The sequence below is a fragment of the Castor canadensis genome, chromosome 6 (assembly GCF_047511655.1).
Source record: "Castor canadensis chromosome 6, mCasCan1.hap1v2, whole genome shotgun sequence".
NCBI lineage: Eukaryota > Metazoa > Chordata > Mammalia > Rodentia > Castoridae > Castor > Castor canadensis.
Window position 1 is genome coordinate 165803072 of NC_133391.1, and position 18661 is coordinate 165821732.

General features: G+C 38.5%; 1 protein-coding gene across 2 annotated transcripts in view; it reads left to right on the forward strand.

Moving 5' to 3' along the window:
- Dnah5 (dynein axonemal heavy chain 5) overlaps positions 1–18661 on the forward strand; it is a 312016-nt gene that overhangs the window by 149745 nt on the left and 143610 nt on the right. For both annotated transcript variants that reach the window (XM_074077723.1, XM_074077724.1), the window contains exons 30-32: positions 11187–11340; positions 12787–12950; positions 15356–15512. In XM_074077723.1, the coding sequence (XP_073933824.1) occupies positions 11187–11340; positions 12787–12950; positions 15356–15512 (475 nt within the window). The remainder of the gene's footprint in view (positions 1–11186; positions 11341–12786; positions 12951–15355; positions 15513–18661) is intronic.

Here is an 18661-nt window from a genome sequence, read left to right on the forward strand (position 1 = left end):
GGCCTCAGTTGCTTTAAGGTATCTGCTTTAGTTTCTCTGCGTTAACGGCAACAAATGCTAGCTAATTTTTTAGGTGTCTTACCTATCCTCACCCCTCCCTTGTGTGCTCTCGCTTTTATCATGTGCTCAAAGTCCAATCCCCTTGTTGTGTTTGCCCTTGATCTAATGTCCACATATGAGGGAGAACATACGATTTTTGGTCTTTTGGGCCATGCTAACCTCACTCAGAATGATGTTCTCCAATTCCATCCATTTACCAGCGAATGATAACATTTCGTTCTTCTTCATGGCTGCATAAAATTCCATTGTGTATAGATACCACATTTTCTTAATCCATTCGCAGTGCTGGGGCATCTTGGCTGTTTCCATAACTTGGCTATTGTGAATAGTGCCGCAATAAACATGGATGTGCAGGTGCCTCTGGAGTAACAGTCTTTTGGGTATATCCCCAAGAGTGGTATTGCTGGATCAAATGGTAGATCGATGTCCAGCTTTTTAAGTAGCCTCCAAATTTTTTTCCAGAGTGGTTGTACTAGTCTACATTCCCACCAACAGTGTAAGAGGGCTCCTTTTTCCCCGCATCCTCGCCAACACCTGTTGTTGGTGGTGTTGCTGATGATGGCTATTCTAACAGGGGTGAGGTAGAATCTTAGTGTGGTTTTAATTTGCATTTCCTTTATTGCTAGAGATGGTGAGCATTTTTTCATGTGTTTTCTGACCATTTGAATTTCTTCTTTTGAGAAAGTTCTGTTTAGTTCACATGCCCATTTCTTTATTGGTTCATTAGTTTTGGGAGAATTTAGTTTTTTAAGTTCCCTGTATATTCTGGTTATCAGTCCTTTGTCTGATGTATAATTGGCAAATATTTTCTCCCACTCTGTGGGTGTTCTCTTCAGTTTAGAGACCATTTCTTTTGATGAACAGAAGCTTTTTAGTTTTATGAGGTCCCATTTATCTATGCTATCTCTTAGTTGCTGTGCTGCTGGGGTTTCATTGAGAAAGTTCTTACCTATACCTACTAACTCCAGAGTATTTCCTACTCTTTCTTGTATCAACTTAAGAGTTTGGGGTCTGATATTAAGCTCCTTGATCCATTTTGAGTTAATCTTGGTATAGGGTGATATACATGGATCTAGTTTCAGTTTTTTGCAGACTGCTAACCAGTTTTCACAGCAGTTTTTGTTGAAGAGGCTGCTATTTCTCCATCGTATATTTTTAGCTCTTTTGTCAAAGATAAGTTGCTCATAGTTGTGTGGCTTCATATCTGGATCCTCTATTCTGTTCCACTGGTCTTCATGTCTGTTTTTGTGCCAGTACCATGCTGTTTTTATTGTTATTGCTTTGCAATATAGTTTGAAGTCAGGTATTGTGATACCTCCTGCATTGTTCTTTTGACTGAGTATTGCCTTGGCTATTCGTGGCCTCTTGTGTTTCCATATAAATTTCACAGTAGATTTTTCAATCTCTTTAATGAATGTCATTGGAATTTGGATGGGAATTGCATTAAACATGTAGATTAATTTTGGGAGTATCGACATTTTTACTATGTTGATTCTACCAATCCCTGAGCATGGGAGATCTCTCCACTTTCTTTTTTTTTTTTTTTGTTTTTTCATTTTTCTTTTATTATTCATATGTGCATACAAGGCTTGGTTCATTTCTCCCCCCTGCCCCCACCCCCTCCCTTACCACCCACTCCACCCCCTCCTGCTCCCCCCCTCAATACCCAGCAGAAACTATTTTGCCCTTATCTCTAATTTTGTTGTAGAGAGAGTATAAGCAATAATAGGAAGGAACAAGGGGTTTTGCTGGTTGAGATAAGGATAGCTATACAGGGCATTGACTCACATTGATTTCCTGTGTGTGGGTGTTACCTTCTAGGTTAATTCTTTTTGATCTCACCTTTTCTCTAGTACCTGTTCCCCTTTTCCTATTGGCCTCAGTTGCTTTAAGGTATCTGCTTTAGTTTCTCTGCATTAAGGGCAACAAATGCTAGCTAGTTTTTTAGGTGTCTTACCTATCCTCACCCCTCCCTTGTGTGCTCTCGCTTTTATCATGTGCTCATAGTCCAATCCCCTTGTTGTGTTTGCCCTTGATCTAATGTCCACATATGAGGGAGAACATACGATTTTTGGTCTTTTGAGCCAGGCTAACCTCACTCAGAATGATGTTCTCCAATTCCATCCATTTACCAGCGAATGATAACATTTCGTTCTTCTTCATGGCTGCATAAAATTCCATTGTGTATAGATACCACATTTTCTTAATCCATTCGTCAGTGCTGGGGCATCTTGGCTGTTTCCATAACTTGGCTATTGTGAATAGTGCCGCAATAAACATGGATGTGCAGGTGCCTCTGGAGTAACAGTCTTTTGGGTATATCCCCAAGAGTGGTATTGCTGGATCAAATGGTAGATCGATGTCCAGCTTTTTAAGTAGCCTCCAAATTTTTTTCCAGAGTGGTTGTACTAGTCTGCATTCCCACCAACAGTGTAAGAGGGTTCCTTTTTGCCCGCATCCTCGCCAACACCTGTTGTTGGTGGTGTTGCTGATGATGGCTATTCTAACAGGGGTGAGGTGGAATCTTAGTGTGGTTTTAATTTGCATTTCCTTTATTGCTAGAGATTGTGAGCATTTTTTCATGTGTTTTCTGGCCATTTGAATTTCTTCTTTTGAGAAAGTTCTGTTTAGTTCACATGCCCATTTCTTTATTGGTTCATTAGTTTTGGGAGAATTTAGTTTTTTAAGTTCCCTGTATATTCTGGTTATCAGTCCTTTGTCTGATGTATAATTGGCAAATATTTTCTCCCACTCTGTGGGTGTTCTCTTCAGTTTAGAGACCATTTCTTTTGATGAACAGAAGCTTTTTAGTTTTATGAGGTCCCATTTATCTATGCTATCTCTTAGTTGCTGTGCTGCTGGGGTTTCATTGAGAAAGTTCTTACCTATACCTACTAACTCCAGAGTATTTCCTACTCTTTCTTGTATCAACTTAAGAGTTTGGGGTCTGATATTAAGCTCCTTGATCCATTTTGAGTTAATCTTGGTATAGGGTGATATACATGGATCTAGTTTCAGTTTTTTGCAGACTGCTAACCAGTTTTCACAGCAGTTTTTGTTGAAGAGGCTGCTATTTCTCCATCGTATATTTTTAGCTCTTTTGTCAAAGATAAGTTGCTCATAGTTGTGTGGCTTCATATCTGGATCCTCTATTCTGTTCCACTGGTCTTCATGTCTGTTTTTGTGCCAGTACCATGCTGTTTTTATTGTTATTGCTTTGCAATATAGTTTGAAGTCAGGTATTGTGATACCTCCTGCATTGTTCTTTTGACTGAGTATTGCCTTGGCTATTCGTGGCCTCTTGTGTTTCCATATAAATTTCACAGTAGATTTTTCAATCTCTTTAATGAATGTCATTGGAATTTGGATGGGAATTGCATTAAACATGTAGATTAATTTTGGGAGTATCGACATTTTTACTATGTTGATTCTACCAATCCCTGAGCATGGGAGATCTCTCCACTTTCTTTTTTTTTTTTTTTGTTTTTTCATTTTTCTTTTATTATTCATATGTGCATACAAGGCTTGGTTCATTTCTCCCCCCTGCCCCCACCCCCTCCCTTACCACCCACTCCACCCCCTCCCGCTCCCCCCCTCAATACCCAGCAGAAACTATTTTGCCCTTATCTCTAATTTTGTTGTAGAGAGAGTATAAGCAATAATAGGAAGGAACAAGGGGTTTTGCTGGTTGAGATAAGGATAGCTATACAGGGCATTGACTCACATTGATTTCCTGTGTGTGGGTGTTACCTTCTAGGTTAATTCTTTTTGATCTCACCTTTTCTCTAGTACCTGTTCCCCTTTTCCTATTGGCCTCAGTTGCTTTAAGGTATCTGCTTTAGTTTCTCTGCATTAAGGGCAACAAATGCTAGCTAGTTTTTTAGGTGTCTTACCTATCCTCACCCCTCCCTTGTGTGCTCTCGCTTTTATCATGTGCTCATAGTCCAATCCCCTTGTTGTGTTTGCCCTTGATCTAATGTCCACATATGAGGGAGAACATACGATTTTTGGTCTTTTGAGCCAGGCTAACCTCACTCAGAATGATGTTCTCCAATTCCATCCATTTACCAGCGAATGATAACATTTCGTTCTTCTTCATGGCTGCATAAAATTCCATTGTGTATAGATACCACATTTTCTTAATCCATTCGTCAGTGCTGGGGCATCTTGGCTGTTTCCATAACTTGGCTATTGTGAATAGTGCCGCAATAAACATGGATGTGCAGGTGCCTCTGGAGTAACAGTCTTTTGGGTATATCCCCAAGAGTGGTATTGCTGGATCAAATGGTAGATCGATGTCCAGCTTTTTAAGTAGCCTCCAAATTTTTTTCCAGAGTGGTTGTACTAGTCTGCATTCCCACCAACAGTGTAAGAGGGTTCCTTTTTGCCCGCATCCTCGCCAACACCTGTTGTTGGTGGTGTTGCTGATGATGGCTATTCTAACAGGGGTGAGGTGGAATCTTAGTGTGGTTTTAATTTGCATTTCCTTTATTGCTAGAGATTGTGAGCATTTTTTCATGTGTTTTCTGGCCATTTGAATTTCTTCTTTTGAGAAAGTTCTGTTTAGTTCACATGCCCATTTCTTTATTGGTTCATTAGTTTTGGGAGAATTTAGTTTTTTAAGTTCCCTGTATATTCTGGTTATCAGTCCTTTGTCTGATGTATAATTGGCAAATATTTTCTCCCACTCTGTGGGTGTTCTCTTCAGTTTAGAGACCATTTCTTTTGATGAACAGAAGCTTTTTAGTTTTATGAGGTCCCATTTATCTATGCTATCTCTTAGTTGCTGTGCTGCTGGGGTTTCATTGAGAAAGTTCTTACCTATACCTACTAACTCCAGAGTATTTCCTACTCTTTCTTGTATCAACTTAAGAGTTTGGGGTCTGATATTAAGATCCTTGATCCATTTTGAGTTAATCTTGGTATAGGGTGATATACATGGATCTAGTTTCAGTTTTTTGCAGACTGCTAACCAGTTTTCCCAGCAGTTTTTGTTGAAGAGGCTGCTATTTCTCCATCGTATATTTTTAGCTCCTTTGTCAAAGATAAGTTGCTCATAGTTGTGTGGCTTCATATCTGGATCCTCTATTCTGTTCCACTGGTCTTCATGTCTGTTTTTGTGCCAGTACCATGCTGTTTTTATTGTTATTGCTTTGTAATATAGTTTGAAGTCAGGTATTGTGATACCTCCTGCATTGTTCTTTTGACTGAGTATTGCCTTGGCTATTCGTGGCCTCTTGTGTTTCCATATAAATTTCACAGTAGATTTTTCAATCTCTTTAATGAATGTCATTGGAATTTGGATGGGAATTGCATTAAACATGTAGATTACTTTGGGGAGTATCGACATTTTTACTATGTTGATTCTACCAATCCCTGAGCATGAGAGATCTCTCCACTTTCTATAGTCTTCCTCAATCTCTTTCTTCAGAAGTGTATAGTTTTCCTTGTAGAGGTCATTCACATCTTTTGTTAGGTTTACACCTAGGTATTTGATTTTTTTTGAGGCTATTGTAAATGGAATTGTTTTCATACATTCTTTTTCCGTTTGCTCATTGTTAGTGTATAGAAATGCTAATGATTTTTCTATGTTGATTTTATATCCTGCTACCTTGCTATAGCTATTGATGATGTCTAGAAGCTTCTGAGTAGAGTTTTTTGGGTCTTTAAGGTATAGGATCATGTCGTCTGCAAATAGGGATATTTTGACAGTTTCTTTACCTATTTGTGTTCCTTTTATTCCTTCTTCTTGCCTAATTGCTCTGGCTAGGAATTCCAGTACTATGTTGAATAGGAGTGGAGATAGTGGGCATCCTTGTCTGGTTCCTGATTTTAGAGGGAATGGTTTTAATTTTTCTCCGTTAAGTATAATGCTGGCTGTAGGTTTGTCATATATAGCTTTTATAATGTTGAGGAACTTTCCTTCTATTCCTAGTTTTCTTAGAGCTTTTATCATGAAATGATGTTGGATCTTATCAAAGGCTTTTTCTGCATCTATTGAGATGATCAAGTGGTTTTTGTCTTTGCTTCTGTTAATGTGGTTTATTACGTTTATTGATTTTCGTATGTTGAAACACCCCTGCATCCCTGGGATGAAGCCTACCTGGTCATGGTGAATAATCTTTTGGATGTGTTGCTGAATTCGATTTGCCATTACTTTGTTGAGGATTTTTGCATCAATGTTCATTAAGGAGATTGGCTTATAGTTCTCCTTTTTGGAGGTGTCTTTGCCTGGTTTTGGGATAAGTGTAATACTGGCTTCATAAAATGTGTTTGGCAGTTTTCCTTCCCTTTCTATTTCATGGAACAGTTTAAGGAGGGTTGGTATCAGTTCTTCTTTAAAGGTCTGATAGAATTCAGCAGAGCCAAGTTATGGAAACAGCCAAGATGCCCCAGTACTGACGAATGGATTAAGAAAATGTGGTATCTATACACAATGGAATTTTATGCAGCCATGAAGAAGAACGAAATGTTATCATTCGCTGGTAAATGGATGGAATTGGAGAACATCATTCTGAGTGAGGTTAGCCTGGCTCAAAAGACCAAAAGTCGTATGTTCTCCCTCATATGTGGACATTAGATCAAGGGCAAACACAACAAGGGGATTGGACTATGAGCACATGATAAAAGCTTTAGCACACAAGGGAGGGGTGAGGATAGGTAAGACACCTAAAAAACTAGCTAGCATTTGTTGCCCTTAATGCAGAGAAACTAAAGCAGATACCTTAAAGCAACTGAGGCCAATAGGAAAAGGGGACCAGGAACTAGAGAAAAGGTTAGATCAAAAAGAATTAACCTAGAAGGTAACACCCACGCACAGGAAATCAATGTGAGTCAATGCCCTGTATAGCTATCCTTATCTCAACCAGCAAAACCCCTTGTTCCTTCCTATTATTGCTTATACTCTCTCTACAACAAAATTAGAGATAAGGGCAAAATAGTTTCTGCTGGGTATTGAGGGAGGGGAGAGGGAGGGGGTGGAGTGGGTGGTAAGGGAGGGGGTGGGGGCAGGGGGGAGAAATGAACCAAGCCTTGTATGCACATATGAATAATAAAAGAAAAATGAAAAAAAAAAAAAAGAATTCAGCAGAGAATCCATCAGGTCCTGGACTTTTCTTTTTGGGGAGACTCTTGATTGCTGCTTCAATTTCATTTTGTGTTATAGGTCTATTCAGGTGATTAATTTCCTCTTGGTTCAGTTTTGGATGATCATATGTATCTAGAAATCTGTCCATTTCTTTAAGATTTTCAAATTTATTTGAATATAGGTTCTCAAAGTAGTCTCTGATGATTTCCTGGACTTCCATGGTGTTTGTTGTTATCTCCCCTTTTGCATTCCTAATTCTACTAATTTGGGTTTTTTCTCTCCTCATTTTAGTCAGGTTTGCCAGGAGTCTATCGATCTTTTTTATTTTTTCAAAGAACCAACTTTTTGTTTCATTAATTCTTTGTAAGGTTTTTTTGGTTTCTATTTTGTTGATTTCAGCTCTTATTTTTATTATTTCTCTCCTTCTATTTGTTTTGGGATTGCTTGTTCTTGTTTTTCTAGGAGTTTGAGATGTATCATTAGGTCATTGATTTGGGATCTTTCAATCTTTTTAATATATGCACTCATGGCTATAAACTTTCCTCTCAAGACTGCCTTAGCTGTGTCCCATAGGTTCCGGTAGGTTGTGTTTTCATTTTCATTGACTTCTAGGAACTTTTTAATTTCCTCTTTTATTGCATCGATGATCCATTCTTCATTAAGTAATGAGTTATTTAGTTTCCAGCTGTTTGCATGTTTTTTGTCTTTACTTTTGTTGTTGAGTTCTACTTTTACTGCATTGTGGTCAGATAGTATGCATGGTATTATTTCTATTTTCTTATATTTGCTGAGACTTGCTTTGTGCCCTAGGATATGATCTATTTTGGAGAAGGTTCCATGGGCTGCTGAGAAGAATGTATATTGTGTAGAGGTTGGATGAAATGTTCTGTAGACATCTACTAGGTCCACTTGATCTATTGCATATTTTAGATCTTGGATTTCTTTATTGAGTTTTTGTTTGGATGACCTATCTATTGATGATAATGGAGTGTTAAAGTCTCCCACAACCACTGTGTTGGCGTTTATATATGCTTTTAGGTCTTTCAGGGTATGTTTGATGAAATTGGGTGCGTTGACATTGGGTGCGTGCAGATTGATGATTATTATTTCCTTTTGGTCTATTTCCCCTTTTATTAGTATGGAATGTCCTTCTTTATCTCATTTGTTCAATGTAGGTTTGAAGTCTACTTTGTCAGAGATAAGTATTGCTACTCCTGCTTGCTTTCGGGGGCCATTGGCTTGGTAAATCTTCTTCCAGCCTTTCATCCTAAGCATATGCTTATTTCTGTCGGTGAGATGAGTCTCCTGTAAGCAACAAATTGTTGGATCTTCTTTTTTAATCCATTTTGTCAAACGGTGTCTTTTGATGGGTGAATTAAGTCCATTAACATTAAGTGTTAGTACTGATAGGTATGTGGTGATTCCTGCCATTTAGTTATCTTAGTTGTTTGAAGGTTTGATTGTGTGTACCTAGCTTGATGTTACTCTCTACTGTCTTGCTTTTTCTTATCCTGTGGTTTGGTGCTGCCTGCCTGCCTTTTCATCGTTAAGTTGGGTGTCACTTTCTGTGTGCAGGATCCCTTGCAGAATCTTTTGTAATGGTGGCTTTGTGGTCACATATTGTTTTAGTTTCTGCTTATCATGGAAGACTTTTATTGCTCCATCTATTTTGAATGATAGCTTTGCTGGGTAGAGTATCCTGGGGTTGAAGTTATTTTCATTCAGTGCCCGGAAGATCTCACCCCACGCTCTTCTTGCTTTTAATGTTTCAGTTGAGAAGTCTGCTGTTATTTTGATGGGCTTACCTTTGTATGTTACTTGTTTTTTCTCTCTTACAGCCTTCAATATTCTTTCCTTAGTTTCTGAACTTGTTGTTTTAATGATGTTATGTCGTGGAGTAGTTCTATTTTGATCTGGTCTGTTTGGTGTCCTGGAGGCCTCTTGCATTTGTATGGGAATATCTTTCTCTAGATTTGGGAAATTTTCCGTTATTATTTTGTTGAATATATTACACATTCCCTTCGCTTGCACCTCTTCTCCTTCTTCGATGCCCATGATTCTCAAGTTTGGTCTTTTGATGGAGTCAGTGAGTTCTTGCATTTTCTTTTCACAGGTCTTGAGTTGTTTAATTAATAGTTCTTCAGTTTTTCCTTTAATTACCATTTCTTCTTCAAGTTCTGAGATTTTGTCTTCTGTTTGTTCTATTCTGCTGGACTGGCCATCCATTTTGTTTTGCAGTTCTGTTTTGTTCTTTTTTCTGAGGTTTTCCATATCCTGGCTGGTTTCTTCTTTGTTGTCTATTTTTGTCCTGAGTTCATCTACCTCTTTATTAATCATGTTCTTTGTTTCACTTTGGTGTTTATACAGTGCTTCTATGGTTTCTTTTATTTCTTCTTTTGCTTTTTCAAATTCTCTATTTTTGTTGTCTTAGAATTTCTTGAGTTTTTCTGCACATTTTGGTTGACCCTATCCAGTATCATCTCTATAAAATTCTCATTGATTACCTGTAGTATGTCTTCTTTTAGAATATTTGTGCGCTTCATTGGGTTCTTTGGCATAGTTTATCTTCATTTTGTTGGAGTCTGGATCTGAGTATCTGTTTTCTTCATTTCCCTTTGGTTCCTGTACTAAGTTTTTGCTGTGGGGAAACTGGTTTCCTTGTTTTTTCTGTCTTCCCATAATTGCCCTTGGTATTGTTATTGTCCCTGTACTGTGTGCATAAGTATTTTCTGGCTTGTAAAAATAACAATGGTGATATTTAGAATGGAAGGGTGAGAGGAGAGGGAAAGCGAAGAAGGTAAAGAAAAAGGGAAAAACAAATAGACAAGTAAAAAACAAAACAAAACAAAGAAAAAGTTTCAAAGATATAAACAGGGAGAGATAGTGTACTAATCAACAGTGAACTAAACAGGCATTAAAGAGACAGAAAGAGGATTGAAAAAAAAATCTCCAAGTTCAAATGCAATAAACTTTCAGTCTTAATAATTTTGGTGTTAGTCCCTCAGCCTTCAATCCTGGAGATGGTGTCTCAGAAGTAGCTCTGTTGTTGTCTCATCAAAGGGGAAAAAGAATCCAAAACACCACAAAGTGTCCCAAGTTCAAATATAATATAGTTTCAGTAAGTTTTTCAGCATGCAAATGTAGTTCAGTTGTTGTCTCATCAAAGGAAGAGAGAAAAAAAAAATAAGAGTCTGCCCACTGCTGTCAGCCTGCTGTTGCTGGAGGCTTTATTTATGCAGATCTCAGGGATGAGCTTAACACTCACCTAACCCCGCTGGCTTTGTTTACTTAGAGTTCTCCTGGGCGCAACTCCACTGTTACATGCTTTCCCCTTTCCAAGCACACTGGGGGAGGTGACGCTACACCTGCTTTCTCAGGCCTGCCTGTTTATTTACAGCTTATGTGGGAAGTGGATCTTCCCCCATCTCCTGCATAGTTTTCCTCCCACTGCCACTTTTACAAACTTTCCCGCTCCTGGTTGCTGAGTGGATGCCGCTGCTCCTGCCTTCTCTGGCTGGCTTGTTTATTTACAGTTCCATGGGGTATTGCCCCCTCCCCCTCTTCGGTGCTCAGGGCACCCTGCCCTCTTTGTTACATGTCTTTTTTGTTGTTTTTGCTTATTATTCAGTTTTTTTTTCTTTTTTCCCTGGGTGGGGGTGGGTCTGACCAGGGGGCTATGCTGATCTGTCCCAGGGTTGCCTGTGGGAGTACCATGTGCCACTTAGCTCACCTTGTGGTCTGTGTCTCCCCAAGCGGTCTGGGAGCTGGTGTCTAGTGGTGCGGGAGCCCTCCTGGTTTCTCTGTTTAAAGTGAAGTGGGGATGCTATGCGCGGGGTGGGGGTGTGGAGGAGTCAAAGTTTTGTCTCTTCTCGGTGGTTTTTCCTGTAAGGTGTATCTCTAGTGTCTCTCCAAGATTTTACTTTAGGAGGCATGCTGTCTGCTTCCTCCCTCTAGTTGCCATCTTGGAATCTTCAAAGCTAACATTTTAAATTTGAAAACAGCATCAATACAAAAATGTTGAACCTATTTCTTATTTTAGGTATAATATGCCATTCAAAGCCCAGATTCAAAAATGGGTGCAGTGCCTGTCCAACTCGACTGACATCATCGAGAACTGGATGACAGTACAAAACTTGTGGATTTATCTAGAAGCTGTCTTTGTAGGAGGAGACATCGCCAAGCAGCTGCCCAAGGTTTTGGAATGTTCTTTATGATTTCATCACATTTTTCTGTTATAAAACTATCTTAGAACTAATAACCAATCAAAGAAAGAAATAGTGTGCTAATCTCTGTTGACCCTCCTTCCCCTGCCCCATATTTTTGTTTTTGTGGCCAATGTTGTCATTCTTCAAAGGGAGTGAGGAGTTGTAGAAAGGAGAGAAGTGACAATCAGAGAGCCAGAATGCTGTGAAACTGTGATGTTTGGTAAGAAATTCAGGGTTAAAAAAGCAAAGAATGATCTCTTGTGTAACTGATAGGCTTCTTCTCATAATTTAAGGTAGAATTTGGAACAGTGTAGAATTATGGCACAGTTATCTTGACAAGGGTAGGGTAATTTGTTTTTTTACTACTGACATTTTAAAATAATGGATACTATACAATATGCTCAATTATATCTGCACTGTAAAATTGAGGGGTAGTGATCTGCAGGAAAAATACTCTAAAACAAAAAGGCCTTTTCCTCAAGATACTGAGTGTATTTTTCTCATCAAATTGTACTTATCTTACCATGTATTTATGGGGGCATATTCTGAGATGTTAAAAGACATTTCAACCAAATCTCAAGAATTCTTATTCATTTAACTGGAGTTGTTTGTAAGATTATAACATTTTAACAATCTGTTTGAGTTGACTGTTCTCCTAACTTAGGTTTCATAGCTTTCTGTTTGGTTAGCTTTCAGTTTAATTATAGAAGATAGAGATGTTAACCAATTATAAGGTAGGCTATATTTTGGTCAATAGAGAAAGGTATCCACACACTCAAATTTTATGTATTGATTTCTGCTTTTATATTTGTATGTACACATTTTTCTTCTTCATAAGTAGAAAAGAACCAAAGCAAAGATTGGACTTGATGGAAACTTTCACGCAGAATGCTTGTGATCAAAGTGGAGTTTCTTGCTCTCATATTTAGTAGCACTTCCTCATTGGTAACACATAGAAAGTTTTAAGGAAGAAAAAGTTATTCTTACCCTCTCAAAATAATCTGTACATTTCTGTTTCTCCAAAAAAGCTTTATAATGTTAATTAGAATTAAATTTGTATTATTTAAAAATTTTTGTTTTCTTCTTAAATCCTCAAATAACCCAATGCTCAGTGTAGAAAACTTGAAAATAGAAAGCTGAACCTGTTTAGAGATGACCCATGAAGACAATTGGGAGTGTCCTTTCCACCCCAGTTATTCCGTACAATATTATTATTGAAGTACCAGGATAAGCTAAAGTTTCTTACTTAATAAAGGAGGCAATATGGTTCAAAAGGCCCAAGAAGAACTTCAGTGGAGTATGCAGACATCACTCACACATGGCTTGGGTTTCTTGCCTGGTTAGAACTTTGACCTCAGCTGGAGACATGTGAAGAGGCTCCATCTTTCAGATGACAGATGGGTCCAAATGTGCTTTGTCACCTCATTCTTACAGGAAGCCAAGCGCTTTTCCAATATAGATAAATCTTGGATGAAGATCATGACCCGGGCTCATGAAATGCCAAATGTGGTTCAGTGTTGTGTTGGGGATGAAACCATGGGGCAGCTATTACCACACTTGTTGGACCAGTTGGAAATATGCCAGAAATCCCTTACTGGGTAAGTTTACAGGTTCTTTGAAAGCTCTTGGAATGCTAGGGACAAAAGGAACAGGGAGAGTTGGTAGCATAAGCCAAATTTATGTTATTTTACTAAAACTTAATTAATGCTTAAAGCTTTTGAAAAGATAAAATTGATGACTTTAAGCCTCATAGTCTCTCTGAATACTTAGCAATATTTTTCCTGATGCTGGACTGAGGACATAGTCTTGCAAACATTCTCATATAGTCCCTGCTTCTAAAACTAATGTATCTATTTTTCTGACAGTCTTCTTGGGTAAATATGTACAATCAAAATATTTTATTATACTAATTGTATAAAATAGTATATGTTGATAAGCAGTCATGATTATACAGAAATGAGTGTTCTGTGTAATATCTAAAAATAAACACACTCACAAACATACATGCAGGCTTGGGGAATTCCAAGTGTCTTACAATGTTTCCTTGTTTTTATCTCCTTGGTTAATAAAAATAAAATCACTTCAGTAGAAATAAGCTAGGTGTACATTGACTTTTATGGTAGACACTCATTCTGAATGCATAACTTTAATATTCATGTCCTCTTGGCTACCCTGGGACACAAGATGACATTTCCCTATGTGTACATCCTCATGTCATCGTGCCCTGAAAGACTGTCCTAGCCAGCTTGTCCTGTGCACTGAGGGACTCAGGTTACCTGAGCCAGACTGGGTGTTGGTTAAAATACCAACATTGGAAGGATTCCTGAGATGTAAACAGAAGATAAATGGTCTTTTCTCCCCATCCCAGTGATTTGGTTGGCACACTCCACATGCCTCCTTCCAGCCTGGCTTAACTAGATAGAACATGACCTGGTTCCTCACCAGAATGACCAGGCTACTACAAGGAGGAAAACAAGTAGGGCTAAGAATCACTAGGGAAGATGTGAAGAACAAAAATCAAAATTATACAGATAAGAGAGATTGGGATTTTTAACATAATAAAGTTAATAGTTTTAAATGGAGAAAAGTAAAAAGCTGATAAAAATTAAACATTACCACAAAAATAAGACTTAAAGAAAATGAGATAAAAGAAAACAGACTCCTTGAGCTGCCTCTGTCTTCACCCCGCTTCCTCTCCACCTTGAAGACAGGCTTCAGCGTTGCACATTTTCACCTGCTCAAAGTCAATAGACCAATTGCTCACAGCAGCTTGCAGTGCATATTTTATTCAGAGTATTGGGTGAGAGTGAGAGAGGACAATTACGACCCACACATTCAGGCTTCTCTGTCATCATTCCAGTACACAAATTTCTCTTTTCTTTCTTTTTTTTAAAGAGTGCCCTCTTTTGACTTGATGAATTTAGCTCTTGCATCAGCCTGCACATGCCCCTCAGCAAAACCAGTCCAGTAGTCAGTTATGGACCACCGGATGGTTCCAAATACACGCTGGGAGATTGCCTTCAGGTCTGGTTTCTGATCTGAAAATCATCAAGTAAAAGCTACATTCCCAGGAAGAGAAATCTGTTGCTCTGATATCAGGAAGTTTCCTCACAATTTTACAGAGGAAACAAAGAAATAATACAAATGACAAGGGAAGGGTAGAAATTTAAGAATACCTTCATGTTAAAATAACTAGTAAAACTCTGAGGCAGGAGGATCACTGGAAGCCCAGGAGTTTGAGAGCAGAGATCAGTCTGGATAGCTCAGAGAGACCCTACTTCAAAAAGTAAAACAAACAACCACCAAAAAAACAAAAAAATACCAAACCAAAACCCAAATCAAAAATCAAACCAAAACAAAACAACAAAAGACACAATAAATTTTTTAAAAAAATTAAAAAAGCTAAAATCTACAAAACAGATATAATAATTAGAACTAGTAAATTAAGATGGAGAGCCATAAATAAAAAAATGACTGTAACACAAGGAATTATAACAATATAAGGCAAATCTAGAAACTAACGTGCTGTTGAAGGTACAACAATGACAGTAATGTTTACTGGAATTTTGACTCCTGGAGGCAGGAACCCTTTCATGGAGCTCATCTATGTCTGGATTTTGCTTCTGCTGTAATAGTGGGTTATTTAATTCTCTTTTAAGTACACTCCCAGCAATATGGAGTCTTTCGCTGTGCTTGGAAACATAGTAAAAGCAAAACAAAACACTCTGTGTGTGTGTTATCCTATCCTCTACAAAGGAGATACAAAATGTTCTTGTTTGTGAGAAATTAAGAAATTCTGTCACCAATTAAAAAAAAAAAAGCTTGTCCATCAGAATATGGAATGAAATTTGACAAAACCAGTTAATTAACAAAAAACATTAAGATATGTGGGAAAATCAGAGATTGTCACAAATCTTTCTTCCTTCTGTCATCCAGGTTTACTTATGTCTAGAAAGGTCAGCTTTGTGTGATTATAAAAGTTTACCTTTTTCCTCCCACTTAGGTACTTGGAGAAAAAACGAGTTTGCTTTCCTCGGTTCTTCTTTGTCTCGGATCCTGCCCTTCTGGAGATTCTGGGGCAGGCATCGGACTCCCACACCATACAAGCCCATTTGCTGAATGTATTCGACAACATTAAAACTGTCAAGTTCCATGACAAGGTCTGGAATTCTAGTTGCTGGCCAGCACTCACCATGTCTCAGAGACTTACATGTCTCCATGAAGTTGCTCTCTGATACCATGCTTACAGAAGATCAATACTTCCCGTTACCACCTCTTGGCCAGTGACTAAAAACAAACGTTGGGGCACAAAGTTACCTTCACAACCCTATGGGTTCTTAGTATACGAGGTGTATGTTTGAATGAAAATAATAGTTTAAATGTGATCGTGAACACTAGCCACAGGAACATTTGTGCATAGCACTCATGCTTTTCCAGGCCACGTCAACTATTTAGAAATCCAAGACGACAAAGAAGCCAACTGCTCATCATAGAGTCCTTTAAACATAATTGCTGTGGTGATCTGATTGTTTTTGTCAGGTTTCAGAAATATTTGGCATGCTTTCTTAAAACTGTTTTATTTTATTTTTTTACACTCCTAAGATTTTTACAGTATCACAGAGTTGTTTGGGACCCCAAAGAAGTAATTCAATTTGGGGAACAGTAAATTTGAGCAGCTCCAAAAGATTTTTGTCTAATTCATTCTTTCACCTAAAGTCCCTAGGAAAAAGACCCTTCCCTTTTGACACCATGTTCAGCCCTTTGGTTCCAAAGACAAAGCCTTAATAACATTCATTTATTCATCCTAGCATGCAGCTTAGTTTATTTGGTAACTGCCATGTGCCAGATGTTGTGTTTAATGATGGAATCTACCAAGAACAGGGAATTCATGCCCTAGAGGGAGACAGAGAGGTAAACAAGTGGAGCCTGTAGAGTGTGGTGAGTGCTGTGGTGGAGCTGGGCCACGGTAAGCAGTTAGGAGCCAGTAGTCATTATAATCAAGGTCTTTGCTACGTGTGACAATGAAGCTGGTCCTGGGTTCTGAGGACCTGAAATCATTTCTTTTTTGGCAGTACTGGGTACTAGGGTTTGAACTCAGGGCCTCCTGTTTGCTAGGCAGGTGGTCTACCACTTGAGTCAGCCTTTTTTTGATTTAGTTATTTTTTAGGTAGTGTCTTTGTGTTTTTGCCCAGGGCCTTGGACTGCCATCCTCCTACCCATGGCCTCCTGTGTAGCTGGGACACAACAAGGCCCCACCATGCCCAGTTTATTGGTTGAGATGGGGTCTTGCTAACTTTTTGCCTGGGCTGGCCTCAAACCATGATCCTTTTGATCTCTATTTCCTTCTGAGTAGCTGGGATTATAGGCATAAGCCACCATGCACCTGGCCAATGAAGTCATTTTAAGCATGTGACACTGAAGAGAAATTTAGCAATTAAATTGTTGATAATTAAGCATAAAGAGGATGGAAATGCCTGTTGGGGCTGTAATCTGGTGTGTGTGTGTGTGTTAGTTGCAAGAAAATGTCATTTTACACTGATTGTTTTTGGAAGTGAGTAGAACATAACCAGGTAGATGAAGAGGGAAAGCATGGCCCGGTTAGGAGGAAAGCACAAGTGATGGCCTGGTGGTATGTGCTGCTAGGATGTCTGAACTGTGGGTGTGCTGGAGAGTTTCTTAGGATTTCTAAGGCTTAAAACAACAGAAATGTGTTCTCTCTCAGTTCTGGAGGCTGGAAGTCAGAATAAGATGGTAGCAATGTTGGTTCCTATTGGAGGCTCTGAAGGACAATTTTTTCATTCCTCCTTCAGTTTCTGGTGGTTGTTGACAATTGCTGGTGCTCTTTGGCTTACAGTTACCACTTCAGTGTCTGCTTTTGTCTGCACATACTGTTCTTTCTATGTGCCCCTGTGTCTAAATTCCTCTCTTCTTTTAAGTTCACCTTTTCATATTAGAATACCCTAATTCATTATGACCTTATCTTAGTTTGATCACATCTGTTAAGGCTGTATTTTCAAATAATGTCACATTCACAGGTTCTACAATATAAGACCTCTCACATATCTTTTTTGTGGGACACAGTTCAACCCACAAGAGGGAGTGCTGAGCAAAGGAAGAAAGAGGTGTGGGCCCAACCCAAAAGGCTCAGATCATCACACTACAGAATTCCACTGCATCCAGAAAAGCATGGGAGACCTCTATGCAGGACAGCAACCTGATTTGTGTTTCACAAAGATTCTCCCATGCAGTGCAGGAGGTGGAATGAAAGGGAATAAAGATGGAAAGGTTGAAGTGCTATAGCAAAGCCTGACAGAGGGTACAAAGAAGGAAAGTTCAATGGTAGAAATCAGTATTTTTGATGTATTGAAAGTTTGGGTTGAATAAAAGGCACCAAATTAACTAGGAGACTTGCTGACGTTTTGCATAAGTCTTTCTGTTCTATCACTAGGACTTCATGGTTAAGAGCAAAGCTTCTCACTGTGCAAGTTGTACACTGAAGATAATTTAAGCTTCCTCATTTGCTGATTAAATGCTCACAGGTCTTTAGCCTCTGTTCATAGCAATTACTTCTTTAGATAGTATTGATTTTGTTTTTCTTTTTTTCCTGCCATAAGGTTACTGGAACCAAGTGGCAGATCCTGGTAATGTGGGTCCTAAATTTTATAAAACTACAAATTCAAAATTATATTAATGAACTTGGAAAGGGTCTATGTAAGTGAGGAGCCCTTAAACTTAAGATTCATTAGATTCTTGGTAGATCACTTCTGTCTAAAACTGAGGAGAATTTTATTAACACAACACTAAAGAACAATATTCTTTTTTTTTTTAACTGAGGAACAGAAACAATGAGCACTGGTATTCATAGTTTGTGGTATTTTGTTTAACTGTCATGAACAGTGTAAATTGGGTAGGGAAGTAGGACACATATGATTTTTTTTAACATAACATTATTTTATTTCATAAAAATGGAAGTTTATCTTTTTCTTTGTTTTTTAAAATTTTATAGTTTTTACATTTACTCACATGTGTATACATTGTTTGCCCCGCCTCCCGACTTCTAGGCAGAACCTGTTCTACCCTCTTGTTGAAGAGAAAACGTAAGAGATAATAAGATATAGCATCTTTGCTAGCTTGAGATAATGGTAGCTATCTTAGCTTTACTTCCATGCACATGTGTATTGCAAACCACATTGGTTCGGTGGTGTGGACAATGTGAGTCAACTCCCTGTATAGCTATCCTTATCTCAACTAGCAAAAACCCTTGTTCCTTCCTATTATTGCTTATACTCCCCCTTCAACAAAACTAGAG